This window comes from Dermacentor andersoni, chromosome 6 (assembly GCF_023375885.2).
Source record: "Dermacentor andersoni chromosome 6, qqDerAnde1_hic_scaffold, whole genome shotgun sequence".
Taxonomy (NCBI): Eukaryota; Metazoa; Arthropoda; class Arachnida; order Ixodida; family Ixodidae; genus Dermacentor; species Dermacentor andersoni.
Genome location: NC_092819.1, coordinates 160,259,936 through 160,274,956, shown reverse-complemented (window position 1 = coordinate 160,274,956; position 15,021 = coordinate 160,259,936). Strand labels below are relative to the sequence as shown.

The following is a 15,021-nucleotide window of genomic DNA, read 5'->3' as shown; positions in this document are numbered from 1 at the left end:
ATGTTATTTTGTGTTGTTTTATATTATTGTCACGGCATTGTTTTCTATGAGGGCGTGTTGTTAACCAACCAACCGTGGTTGCTTAGTGGCTATGGCATTGGGCTACTAAGCACGAGGCCGAGGGATAGAATCCTGGCCACGGCGGCCGTATTTCGATGGGGGCGAAATGGGAAAACACCTGTGTACTTAAACTTAGGCACGTTAAAGAATCCCAGGTGGTCCAAATTTTCAGAGTCCCCCAATACAGCATGCCTCATAATGAGATTGTGGTTTTGGCATGAAAAACCGCATAATTAATTTGTTTATCCGTGTGCGGCTCGGCCGTTGCCTTGATGGGCAATGGTGTTGGCTATCTAGATATGGAATATTTTCTAACACATGCGTTATGGCTGTGAATGGTAAATGCTTATATATACAGGATTCCTTGCACAATAAATTCAGTTGGAAATAGTGCTCTGTATGTTCTCATCCATTCTTTCCACTGTCCGTGTTTTTTGCGCTTTGCCTGCCTTAAAATGTAGCCATACCAGCTAGCTCGAATACTGATCCTAGTTCAAAACAACATGTGATTGGGTCCATGCAAAATAAGTGTACCTGTGATTCGTGCTTCCGGTGGGCAAGCAAAGGGTCCCCTGCCAATTTTGACAGCTCGTAGGTGTAATACCATGCCAACAATTGGTATGTCTACAAGGCTAAGTTGCATACATACACTTCAGACTATTGTTAATATGCAACTGTGCCATCAATGTGGTCACACAGAATCAGCTCGTTGGCTTACTGGCTATGGGACATCTAAGCCACTGGCCACAATGTTGCACATGCATCTATGAATAATATATCCTGAGAAGACAACAAACAATGACAACACCAAGGACAGCATTGGGAAAATTATCTGCAGTTCATGATTGAATGAATGACTGAATAACCAAGAAAGTCCTTTCTGAAAACCATTTTGAGATACGAGTGAAAGAATTTAGCACGCACTAGAAACTTTATGGCATGGGAAAAATTATATGTTCCATGACCTTTGAACAGACACACGTAAGCGAGATTGTGCTTTGAATCTTAGAGTGCTGTAACCTGGAGGATGGGATCTAGCAGACTGCCTAAAAGAATGTTGGAGGTTCTATGAGATTCTCTGCGACAGTATTGCTATGCTGCATTTTCTATTATAGCCGGGTTCACAGTAGGTTGATTGATTATAATAATTTAATGTTTTCTGCCACTACACTGCCTGTCAGGAAGTCCCAGCAGAGTTCCAAATTATGAAGCTTCCTCGTCTATTATACACATTTCTATATTGCACATGACAGTTAAATACAGTTACAGCAAAGCTGTATAAGTGTGTTCCGGATACTAGGGACCTGTTTTCTGGCTGTTCTTAGCAGTTCATCACCAATGCCCTGGTTAGACTTGTATTGGGGCTAAAACGTAGGCTGCGTTGCTGAACACGCATCAGTTTTTACCACTGAAGCTGTACAAACTACTAGCTGAACTCCGATGTAGAGGTGGCAAAATGTGATGTGAGCAGCAAAAATTATGGATTACTGGATGAAAAAACGCTGCACAGGCATTGTTGTCGGTAAGGTACACTAGGTATAATAATTGATACTTACAGAAGCACCAGCCAGGATACAGGACAATTACATCAGCCCTCTTTCGAAGCAAGAATTCAGGACTCTGATGCAGGTTGCATTGCTGGCTGACAGCATATCGCCGGACGTCAGCCATGACGTCATAAGAATGGCTGTGAAGCTCCACTTAATTAACAGCTGTGTTGTAAAAGACAACAAACTCAAAAAGTGTATCTGCTAGGCAGCTTTATGCACAACACTGAACAGGACCAGCGGACAGTTCGTACACATGCACACACACACACAGATGTGTACATTGGAGAGAGAGAGCAGGCACTGCAGTATGGCGGTGGTGGTGGATGCGTCTAGCGGCCCACTTTTCCCAGCTGGGTGTCGGTCTTTGGGTTTGCCGTGATGGCCTGCACGGCCACGATGGCTTCGTTTATGCGAGTCTGCAGGTCACGCAGGTCCTGTGCATAGAGCAGCCGCAGCACCTTGGCCGCTTGGTTCAGCACAGGGTCTGCAGGATAATCAGTCCGGTCAGCCAGAACTTCCCAGGTATCGCAAAAGTTGCCACCGATTGGCTGATACCGTTTAATTTCTCTTCATTTCCATTGCAGCTTACAGGAGCCCTGAACTACCGCTTGAGCTCAGTGAAAAAAAAGATTTCGCGGGTAGCATACGCTGCTGCGAACATCTCGACCAAAGTTTGCACTTGCGCACGGTGGGTGTGGGGGCTCACAAAAGCAGTGTGAAGTCATCTTTTCCTCGAGCGCTCTCTTTTCTAACAGAAGCCCTCTCCTCATTTTCGGTGGCTGCCATATTTCGTCCCATAGCAGATTCCCATTCACGGCTGCCATTAGCCAATAGCTGAAATCAGTCTAGAAGCACGAGCAGACGATAGTCGGCTCACGCTTCTCTGCCCCTGCCTGTGTAGGAATGAAACTGACTAAGTTGTAGCTGTCGGGCCTCGCTAATGTCTATCAGTCTGGAACACCCAACTAGCCTCGAACTACACGGAACTTAAGACCAGAAAATAAATACGCTACGCCTGCTGTGCAACGTATGGCGGTTAGCATCTACAAACGACACGTACCAGTGCAAGCTTACTCCCGGCTGCTTCTGGCTAGACTTGCTCCGTACTGAGTGCTCCACAGTGCACAATCTGGATTTACCTGCTACCTGTGCTGAAGAAAGCCAGTTCGCACCACGTGGCGCCGTCTGGCTGGAGCATGCGCTCCAACCATGGCGTGTGCTTACAGTTGAGCATGGCTGCTGCATAGCGTAAATACTGCGGGCACCTTGACGAGCCTTCTTGTCATGACGGCTTATCGCCACCGGCGCTCCTCCACTCCCTTTATGAACATGGGACATTGAGGGCGAATGGTAAAGTTAAATACCGTGCTCGAAGTATCTATGCCTTCGAAGTCTTCTAGAAAAATTATTGCAGTAATGTATTCCTGTAATGTACCACACTCCCTTGAACACGCTTTTGAGGCTTCAAAGAATGTTCTTCAGGGCCCCTTCAAGTTCTTTTGCTATTGTACGTATTCTTTTATATATTCATTATGCTAGCGTGGCCTTCAACATGTGTCATATATTTGTGTCTAGTGCAATTTCCCTCATTTACTAACTAGAACTTTGTTCTCAATTGTGAGTTGTGACCTCTTTACAGGGTGCAATAGACATTGCTTGTTTATTCACAGACACATTCTCAGTGCCTACTCCTGCTTCGCCTACGTTTGCTGGTGAGGCACGCTCCTGCCACTTGGACTTTTGAACTACAACACTGTCCTCTGTGGAGTCTATGCTTAGCTCTTTGATTCTGAAAAGCCAATATTACCTCTAACATGTGGTGCGGATGAAGAATCAACCCTGAGCAATGCCAGCAGTCACAATAAGTTAACACTCGCTTGAAGCACTGTGATAAGAAAATAAACAACATGGTCTCCCAGAGAACCAGTGAGAACAAAAATGTAGGGGTACGCTAATACTTGAAACTTTCAAGCAATAAATCCTGTTCCATTTTGCTAGATTTGATCCTTGAATTGAATAGTGCTGAATACATTTAAATTTAAAGGTCCTCTCACCAGGCCACAAAGCAAATTTTGGCTATACGCTGAAAGTTGTTACGTGTCCTCTAAGGAGTGTTGTACTGCAAGAATTTTTCAAATTAGTTCATTAAGAGCAGACAGAAATATTTCAAGTGCCGCCAACCCATGATTTCGCGAGGCGACCGTCCCCGCCAACACAGACGCTCTCTCCAATTGCCCCATCTAGCCTCCGCAAGCGAAATTCCTTCCCTGCATTCTCACATAGCGGAGCCAGAGGATCGTGCGCTGAATACGTAACGAGCCCCGCCTTCTTATTGTTTCTCTCTCTCTCTCTCTCATTTCTGCTGAGTGGCGCACTTCCGGTGATGGTCTCACGCGCCAGCTGTTTCGGTTGTCTTGTTTTGCACAGCGGACTATTGTGCACATTTTTCTCGAGAACAACTGATTTGCTGTATAAGTCAGTGCCACAATCACGAGCACTCAGACACGTAATCCCTTGTCATCACGAAATTGCTTTACTTGAAATATTGCTTTGTTCGAAATTTATTCTGGTCCCAACCCAAACACATGCATTTTAAGCCGTATTACTCGAAGCGCATAAAGAGCTTGACCCACTTAAAACCAAGTGGTGTGCAGAGGCATTGATGCCACGGAGTGGCGGCAACCCTTTTGTGCATGCAGTGTCAGATTAATATCGCCGACGAATTAGTCTCATGCAGGCACAGAACAGGCCACAAAAGTACCAAACCAACGACCAATGACCGCCTAGTAATGGGTACCACGCGAGTTCGGAGTGCTCCCAGCAGTTTACTGCAGGATCGCAGTCGCAGTAATCGCAATTGCATTGCTTGTGTTTCCCCGGGATAGAGTCCACACAAAAATAAAGTTTTTTTCTGACGCTTTGTGACGCCGGAAAACCACGATCTCTTGGATGCCGAAAAGTGGCGAAAAGACTGGGGGCAGACTTGTGCCGTAGCATTCCATGGGGTGCGCTTGATGAGCAATGTTTACTGCTCCAAAGAGTACTTCTGACGCTGAAACATGCTGAAAAGCACACAAGAAGTGCACCTCCAATTATAAATGCCATGTTCAATGTGAGGAGCTACGTTCACAAATAGGGAAGACGACTTTGGGGAAGCTGGTCTAGAAATTTGCTTGCCACTCGCCAGTCGGCCTGCATTGCAATAAAACACCACCCCTAGCTTCACTGCACTTTTGACAGAGCAAATCGACTGATAACTTGCCGAAAACATGAAACATCCGAGCGTCACCAGCGACGAGTCAGGCTATCAACATGGCGGGTCAATGCAAGCTGGTGTTTCCCCTGTGATTTTCTTGTGCCAATCATGCTCGATTCGAGCCATTCGACTTTAGACAAATGGTCTGAATGCGTGGTAGGGTCATTGAATTTTGTTCTTAGAGATTTGTCAATGGCACGGACGCCACGGTGTGCGAACGCTGAACACTAGTGAACCGTAGAATTAGTGCACTGTCATTGAGAGCGGTGCGCTGAAAAACTCTCATTTTGCAAACTTCATGGCTGCACACCTCAGGAAAAAATTGCTCAGTGAGCACGCAAAGCCCCTACTGCAAAACTGTTCAGTTTTCATAATCAAGTTGCGTATCGACAATGAATGGGTTATCGTTTTTTGAGCACAACAAACACAACCTCAGACTTGAGTTACGCCATGCACGGCACTTTCCAGCGCGATATTCTCGTGTATCTTCCGTCACCTCCGCAACCCCCCTATAAATGCAGCCCACTGCCTTCGCCCCGTATTCACCCTCAAGTCTGCAAGCTGTTTGGACCCCAGTCACTCCCCTCACTCCTCGCCTGCTCGCTGCCAGTTTCAACATCGCTGCTCCTTCAAAGCTGCCCTCCACTGGCCTTCTCTCCCGAGCACAATCTTCCACCAACAGGTGCCATTCTGCAGTTTCTGGTTCTTGGTTTCCACAACTCCGATCACCTTTCTTCCACTACACATGAAGCCGATGCCAAGCCCGCCGTTGCAACCGTCGCCATCACCAGCGCGTACTGACGAGGAAAGTAAGATGCCCTGACGGCATTTTGAAGCTTCTGCCTTCTGCATCGCTCGCCACATTCAGTCACTTTGGGGCTGATGGAGCGTGCGTTTGGATCCGTGCTGCAGGCCATGTGATTGTGTATTATTTCGAGTGCTTCGTTAGGCATGCCTTGTGCGTGCTTTCGTGGTCTACAGTGATAAATCGCTTTGTCAGTCTCCGGGCGAAAGAGTCTGCCTTTGAAGCAAAAAGTACTGCTGATAAAAGAAGTGGAAAAAGGCCGCCGGCAGAAAATGGACTGGGCAAAGTAATTCGGCATACCTCCGCCTACTTTATCAACTGTATTGAAAAACAAGGACGCTGTGCGGGATGGCTTTGAAAAGAGCTTCTCAGTGAAAAGGAAGAGGAATCGAAATTCAAAATACCCCGAAGTGGAAGGTGCACTTCTAGAGTGGCTGAAGAACACCAGGGGTGCAAATCACCCCGTACATGGACCTGCACTTACTTCAAAAGCCAAAGCTTTCGCCCTCCAAATGGACCATAAAGATTTCAAGTGTAGCAATGGCTGGCTTGAGTAGTTTAAGAAACGACATGGCGTGACCTCGAAGTCGATTGTTGGCGAAAGCGCAGCCATGGACCGTGACACTGTAGACATATGGCGCCAACATAGGCTCCAGGCTCTACTCGAAAAGTATTAAGACAAAGACTTCTGCAACCTAGACGAGGCTGCTTTTTTCTACAAGATGCAACCGAATCGCACATTCACTATCGCTGGCGGAACCTCACCTGGAGGAAAACAGAGAAAGGAGCACATCACGGCGCTGTTTGGTGCATATGCAACAGGCGAGGACAAGCTTCCCTTGTTGATACTGGGGAAGGCGGAGGAGCCATGGTGTGCTTCCGAAATGCAACTATTACCAAGGAAAGGATCTACAGAAGTAACAAGCGAGCATGCACGACTGCTGCACTTTTTGAAGACTACTTGCGCCTTCTGGGTAGACGGTTCAAGGCAAAGAATCGGCAAGTGCCTTCCGTAATTGACATTGGTCCGAGCCACGGGAAGATCGACAACCTCAATGTGATCGCTGTGGAATTTTCGCCTGCAAACACAACCGCGGTATTGCAACCGATGGATCAGGGCATCATTGAGACCACCCGGAAGCTGTATCGCAAGGCTCTTTTGGAGCGCATGCTCAGAGCGTATGACGCCAGCAAGAGGTACAACATTGATTTGCTTGGTGCGATCCATTTGCTGAACTTTTCATGGAAAGAACTCTCACCTTCAAAAGTCACCAACTGCTTTGCCCATGTCGGCTTTTCCTGTGCTGTCGTCAGTGAACCTGACGATGACCAACCTGACGATGACCGGACTTGCAGCGATCTGTACGAGGCTGTTCATAAAATTGCTGGCCAAGATGTAGAAGGCGACTTCGAAACATTTGCTTTGGGTGACGCTGCTGCACCTGTGGTCACTCCAGCGAAGGATGTGAAGATACTAATTGAAACGGTTGGTAACCCTGACGAAGACGCAGAGTCATGTGAAGTGCTAGCTATGGTGCAGATGTGGAAGGACCTATGCCTGCTGCGAAATAAAGTTGAATGCATGGGCGGCGACCATGGCCTTGTGCAATGCTAGGTAAAATTAGAGCAGGGGTTGCTCACGTCCGGTGAGAACTGAAACAGCGAAAGCTCAATGCCTTTTCTGCACCTTTTCTGCATCTTCACTGAACACTTTGGTGTTCAGTGAAGTTTTGCTTCACTGAACACTTTGTATTTTGACTTCCTTGCAGTTATGGTGCAGCTAAAGCTCAACTGCTTTTAGCTTTTCTCGAGTGGTCGCTTATATCGAATTACTGCTTATAAAATTTTTTTTTTTGCTGTTTCGTTCACTTCGTCAGAACGAAGGATTACTGTAGTTTCGTTCTCTGCGTGCGCAACGTGAAAACAAGCAGACCAAACGGAAGTGCATCCCTCTTGCTACAGTATGAAGTAAAACAAAAACATGCAGACATTTGGTTTGTATGTTTAAACTTTAATTCATTGAATTAAGCAACACATTAAACATATAACTAATGCTGCCTGAGAACTGAGAAGCACGGCGTACCTAACATGTATAAGACCTATCTTCGAATATGCCTGTACACTATGAGACCCCTCTCAAACAAGTCTGATCAATAAACCTGAAAAAATTCAGAACATGGCAGCCAGGTTCATCTTGGGTAAGTATGGTAGGAACTGAAAAAAGAGCTGAATTGGGAATCACTTTCGTCGCGCCAAAAAAAATTGCAGTTAAAACTTTTATACCAAATATTTAATAACAAAACTGGAATTGATAGCGAAAGTTACTTAAAACAGCCAAATTATATATCTGAACGGACTGACCACAAGTACAAAATTGGGGAATACCAGGCCAGGACGAACCTGTACGCAAATTCTTTTTTGTAAAAACTATCGCTCAGTCGAATCGACTAACGAGTGAGGAAGTGTGCAGTGTGAATAAAGATGTATTTTCAAGGTTGTAACCCCCCTGCTGTAGTGCAAACAGGGGCAAACGGCGTTTGGTGTGAAATTTCAGCTCTTTCCATGGCGCATAGCAATCTACAGTTAAACATGAATATACAGAACTTCAATAGAATGAAATTCTCGATATAACCAAGGTTTTAACTTTTCAAAGCCTCTCGTCCATAGAGCACCACGTACTCAGAACCAAAATATAATCAAGTCTGTTTGCATGCGATTTCACTTTAACGAAATTTCACTGCCACCACAAAGGAATGCCGAGACAATGAATGCAAACTACCATGGGTGCAAATCATCAAATGATTTAATTACAAGCGGCTGTTTGCAAACGCACTTCTCAAACCGCGCGACAAGAGCGACCGCCAAAGTGGAGCCGCATGCACTGTATGCTTTAGGTGCGAGTGAAAGTGTGCAAGGGCGAGACAAAAAGTATGGCGACTTCTCGAGTGCCGCCTTTCCGCACATGCAAAGAGAAAACGGGGGAGGAGAGCGAGCTCGCGGTACTGCGATCAAGCGTGCGCAAGGGGTCAGAGTGGGGCGTGAGTTGGCGTGCCTCGGCCAAGGCTGCGCATGGCTCAAGAGCAGTTGAGCGCTTACACAGCCACGCACCGTGCTCTAGAGGTTATCTGCCGCGTGTGCAAAAGAGACAGCGTGGCACCATGTAAACTGTCTTACCACATGTTTAGTAATGGATGTTGCATAATCTCAAGTTTCGGAGACCCGTTGGAGCGAGAGGCAGATATAGCATTCGCTGCTCACTGCCAGCACTTTTTTTGATAACGTTGTCCCAGTGCGAGCGATGCTATCAGCCGCGCGGGCGGAGTGCATGCGAAGAAGGCATGCCTCGCTTCGCTTAATTCGTACCGCCGAAAAGATATCCTTGACGTACGCGGCATGACACTGTACTATTAATCGCCGACTCCTAAATTTATCAAAATGAATTGTTTTCTCGTTCAAATTTGCTCTCTTGGATTGCCTGATAATTCCGAAAATTGTGCAACCCCATTCCGTGTAAGAAATATCAATCAGCGACTGTGTATATTTGCATAAATGGTTGAATTTCAATAGAACGAAATTTCGATATAGCGAAGCAAAGTGCAGATTTTACCGGCTTTGTTATATCAAGGTTTAACTGTCATACTTAGCAGACACAATTGTTAGCACGCACTGTATGCACTGTGTTTGTCAGCTCTAAATGAACAAACCTGGAGGGGGGCCCCTAGCCCTTTCAGGGTCAATGACGTAAATATACGGTGCCGCGAAAAAGTCCAAAATGGTTGATGCCGTATATTTACGGTGCCGTCACTACGTTTAAAAGGTGTGCCAATTTCCAATTTTTTTCTTTCCTGGCATGTGCTGCCACTCTGTAGGAATACAGGGAATTTTTTTCTCGCACCTCCCTCTCTCGGTTTTCGTTGCATGGTTTGTTTTAGAGCTAGTTTGGTCTGGCACATTTATATAATACCGCTCGTGCATTGGTGCGTGCACGAGCGGGCGGCGATTTGGGTTTTGTTCCATGGGCAGTTTCGGCTTCTTACGCTCGCAAAACTGATGGCTATCTCGTTACTAATCGCTCAAAGGGTAGCCACCTGTTTCTCGCTCGTTTAGTGTTCACATGAGTGAGCATAGGGTGGATTCCGCCATGCATGCGTTTCCTTTTCTTTTCTTTCTTGATTCTGGGGGGGGGGGGGGGAAGACTCGCGATATCTAATTGCCTCTGGTTGGTGATAAGATGAAGATTAGCAGAAGTTTGTCACACGTTTTACCTTTTTAACGGGCACACAACCAGATAGTTCTCTTGGGTACGCTCACCTAAGCAGTTTGATTACGCTATGGTTGTAAATATTAGTGTAAGAGCAGGAACATTTGAGACTTGCGAAATATTGTCGTCTGCGCATATTCTAAGACTTGAACTATAAGAATGCATCAAAATATTAATTCATAAAAGTTTATTGCCTTGTTTTATTGTAGTTATTCATGAATAAAGAGTACATATATACCAATGCAAAATATTTTTTTCGAACTTTACGGTCCCTTTTCAATTTTTTTCAAATAGGTCCCTCAGAAGAATTGGAATCTGCAATAAAAGAAATCAACCCTGGGCTAAGCATATGGCAAAAAAAATCGACCCTGAAAGGGTTAAAGTATAAATTTAAGCACGCTTGAATATATTTCGATTGGCTTTACTTCGTATTATTAACCATGTACAATCAAAGAACTGAAGCAAAATGAGACTATTTCCATCTTAGTTGTAGCAGATAAACAGCATCAATAGTTATACATTTGTCAGTTAGTGAAATTTAGTGTCTTTGCCGAGTACACTTTGCTCTATAGTTACTGATAACCATAGTTCAGTCCGGTAACTGAGGTGCGTCTTGACTGTGGTTAGCATGCCCGTGTGGCTAGGGTGATAGTGTCCCGAGCAGGCTTTTACACGGAAAGCTTTAGTGGCACTTGCCCACAAGTGTGAACTTTGAACTCACTTTGCTGTTCTAAAAAGCAGAGCCTCAATGGCAGTGCTTGAAATATGAGTAAAATGATGCTCAGCAGATGGTTGGCACTAACACTGAAACTGGACCGTCTAAGCGACCCTACTGATGAAAACAGCCATTCTTCCCTGCCAAAGAAAGCCCTGTTGCTTTTTAGGCACGAATGCTTGAGCACTGTCAGGGCTTGCAGGGTGCCAATTGGGTGTTGGATGCAATGTCATCTGGTCTTCGTGCGTGAGAATCGATTCAGGTTAATGCTATTTTGCAAATATTGGCTGAAGTAGGGCAAATCAGTTCTGCGGAAGCCCACAAGGTGGAGGAAGCTTAACGAAAGGAAAAATTGTCATCCACTTGACTATCAACCACAACGCTACAAAAGAAACCCCTGCTAGTTTCTCAGAAGCTTTGCAGTTAAGAAAAATGTCTTAGTCCGGGGATCGAACTCGGGACCAACGTCTTTCCGGGGTGATCACTCTACCATCTGAGCTAACCAGGCAGCTAGGAGATCACGTGCGATGGCAAATTGACCAAAATTCAAAGCACACGGTGACACATCATGGCAAATCAATTCTGCGAAAGCCTAAAGAACCAACTTCAGCAACAAACAGCTGTCGAGCGTGCAAGACAAGTCTATGCAACATCAATGTGGAAACAAGGCGAACCCATCTGGAAATCACAACCATCGTCGTGTACAAGCCAGTGAATGAGCAGACTCGGCAGTCCAAGTTCCGCATTCTCACTGACGTCGTGGTCATAAGGACGCTTCGCAGCTCCAACGCAGGCTGCATTGTTCACTGTTCTCTGGCTCACATCTGATACCGACCACAATGCCCACAAGATACCACTGAATTCCCCTTAACAAGTTTGCTTTAATAGAGTATGAAGCTGTGCCACAAGCAACTGCTGCAAAATCTTTATGGAACATGTTCTGCTTATTTGAGGTGAACAAGTTCTCTTGCCTTAAAATTTCAGAGCTAAATACATATGCAATGTATGTGAATATTGGTTAGCTTTGAAAATTCATGCCAAGATAATTATCTGCCTTCCCTAAAGCAAAAAGGCAATGCAAGGTTGGAAAAAGCAAAACCGGAACTGGTGCCAAACTTGCCCGGACTACTCTTTGTAGGAATACATGTGAAGAAGCTCTGCCCCCGTAGTCTTTGCTTTGTAGCCAAGAAAAAAATTTAGCGATTATAGACACCTCTCCTCGGCAACGTGTAGAAGGAAACATCAAATCCCTTCTCAGCGTTCCCCTAAGTGTTGCGCCCGAGTCTGGCTGCCAATGCAACAGCCCTGGCTGTGCAAATAGCTATGTCACTGATAGCCTGCTAGAAGATTCTTGTTATGCAATGTCACGAGGCTTCCAAACATGTGCTGCATCTCTCGGCCAAAATTTTTTTGAAGCATTAAATTTTGTGAAAAATTTTTTGATATACGATATCCGACTTCAAATCTTCAATTATATATGAAGACCTCTAACAAAAAGGAACAGCTATGGAATAGAATTACCTTATTCTAGCATGCAGCCTGTGAGATGTGAGTTATTGAAAAACTGTTCTCAAATTGAATCAAATGTGCATCAATTTTTGCCGCCTGCGTGTCAAACTCTTTGCCTACACGCCAATGCATGCTTTGCTAGCCAACACACTGACACCAAAAGTAAGGAGATGCACTCGTTTTTGTAAAAATCATGTTGATGCAGATGAAGTTCAGAGGGCTCTGCTACTGCCCCACTGCAGGAGAGGATATTTGCGAGAGAGCAAATGCTATTCGTAAAGGGTATGCGAATATGTGTGCACACTGTTTCATGGTATTACACTTTGCATAAGTTGCCAAAAATTGTGCCTTTCATGCTGATTTTGTTTAATCATATAATTCCATGTGAGATTTGCAGACATAATAATCAAACAAAAATATGGACGCAGAAGACATTTCTTTACTGTTTTCTCTGTCCAGTTAGAAGATTCAGATTTTTTTTTATTATGGCCCTATGGAATCTGAATTTAATGACCTTATGGCTTTGCATACAAGACAGGGCAGTCTTATTAAAAAAAAAAATAAACGAACGCTGACAAGTGTGTACTCACCTCCAGTGTCGAAGCCTAGGCTGCTCTCTTTCAATGGATAAGGCTTGCCCTGTAAACAACGATAAAGGTACAGTTGAACCTTGAGATCACGAAGTCAGTAAAATCAGCAATTTGCTTCATTATATTAAAATTTCACTATAATGAAATGAGATTTATTTATACGAGTACAGTCCTCAACGAATTTTTCTTACAAGGAACGTGCCACAATATTTTCCATATTATCGGGCAATAGGGAAGGAGCAAATTCAAATAAGAAAAAAATTAATTTTGTTGAACTTGAAAGCCGGAAACGACAGATACGGTGTGACCCGTGTCGACGATCCGTTCATATCGGCGGTACGAAGTGAAGCCAGCTGTGCTTCCGCGTCCTCCCCGACCCTGCGGCTAATAGTGTCGTCCACAGTCGGACGACGCTACCCTGTAAAGCACCAGCGGCGGGGAGTGAATGCTTTGTCTGCCTCTCGCTTCACTGCGTCCCTAAAACTCGAGATCACGCAACCCCCAGCACCAAACACGTGGGAAGACAGTGCGCAAGGTGCACACTCTTCGAACACGCATATCCAAAACGGGGTATGCAGGTGCTCAGCCGCTATGACATCCGTGCACTGCCACACCAAAGAAGGAGATGCACACCAACCCTCGCACCTTGTTGCCCCCTTGTTGTGCAAGAAGACTGCACTCATTGAGCCATCGTTCTCCTTGGCTCATCCTCAACACGTTTTCATTCTCATCCAAAGCACACGGCACGCATAGTGTGATAGGATCTTGTCACACTTGGACTTCACACGAAACATAATGCTACTCTGCTTCAGCGGTTGCTCTCGATCGCGCGGTGCACGATTTGAGAGTTGCGTTCACAAGCAGCCGCACGTAATTCAACCACTTGAACATCTGCGTCCACGGAGGTTTCTATTTATTGCCTCGGTATTTCTTTGCGGCAGCAGTGAAAATTCATTATATTGAAATTGTGTATAAACACACTTTGTTATACTAAAGTACTATATAAATGATCTTCCACGGACAAGACGCTACAAAAGGCTGAATACCTTGTTATCAAGAATTTTGCTATATCGAGGTTTAATTGTACATGCTGATCAAGTGAGCACACAAGGAATTATATGATCTGTGCACCCTGAACCATCCTGAGTCAACCACTTTTCTACTGGCACTCCCCCACAAAACATTCTCGCAGAACTTTTCAAGGTAACCATCCATTATATAAGACAGAGAGCGTGAAAGATACAGACAAAAGTCTGCAAATTCCAGCACATGCCAGAAAAAGCACTGCGTGTCCAGAAGGAAAAAATTTGGACGCCACTTAAGCTTCGCCATTAAGAGCGGAACGCGATAGCATTCAAAGACCCCCCACCGCTTCTTACGCTCCCCAGCAGCTGCAGCTTACGTAACCGAAATGTTCACCGAAAAATGATTGTGGCAAACGCTATGCACAAAGGCGAGTTTTCTGGTAGAAACGTGGCCTCTTGCGTGGGCAGATCCCAGAGATAGGCACAGATGCACTAAAACTTACATCATTTTCAGGCCTCTGTTACTGTTTCGCACCTTTAATATTTCAGTCCGAGAATATTTCACATAGAAGGCATGCGCTGTCGGTGTTTTGTTTCGTGACATTTGTTTGCGGGCTGTCATTCTCAATATTCCGAGGATAACTTTGTCAAGAATGTAAGACAAGGTATCGGCAACTTTAGTGATAGAATGATGTTGCAATATAACCTGCATATACCGCACGTCATACAGCAAGGTGCGGCATATACATATATATCTAAATACATATGGCAATTTTCACTCACAGGGCGCCAACGCTGCCCATGACACCGACACTGGATATTCAGCTACACGGGACCCTCAACACTCGTGTTAAAATGTAGCATGGTTTTCAACTGACATTTCACATTGGAGCACCCTTCCCAGCTGCCTCAGATAGATGCAAAAAGGTAGTGGTGTTCTTCTCATTTCATAAGACAGCATCTAATCACCACCTAACTACCCCGTTTCCCAAGCGCTACAAACATCCCATCGTTTCCACACATCGTAATTTCAAATGCATGTTAATATACAGACGTTCAATTCATTATCTATAATGCATGCGCTTGACCTAATACCAAGCTTAGCGACTTTCTCGCTAAGATAACCAACACTCATTTCCTGCTCTGATTCCATAACCTACCTGTGTGATCCCCACCCCTGAGCAAATTAAGTATGGGTGTGCAAATACCGAAAAGTAGTAGATTTCAAATGGAATATCGAATCAAATCAA

The 15,021-nt window shown here is 45.1% G+C and overlaps 1 protein-coding gene across 1 annotated transcript in view; it reads right to left on the bottom strand.

Moving 5' to 3' along the window:
- Nucleotides 1-1,849: 1,849 nt before the first annotated feature.
- Nucleotides 1,850-15,021, bottom strand: part of LOC126523735 (RNA transcription, translation and transport factor protein-like) — a 62,984-nt gene continuing 49,812 nt past the window's right edge. Inside the window, exons 6-7 of the mRNA XM_072289015.1 lie at nt 12,747-12,795; nt 1,850-2,094 (exon numbers count right to left, since the gene is read on the bottom strand). Coding sequence (XP_072145116.1) covers nt 1,940-2,094; nt 12,747-12,795 — 204 coding nt within the window. The 3' untranslated portion in view covers nt 1,850-1,939. The remainder of the gene's footprint in view (nt 2,095-12,746; nt 12,796-15,021) is intronic.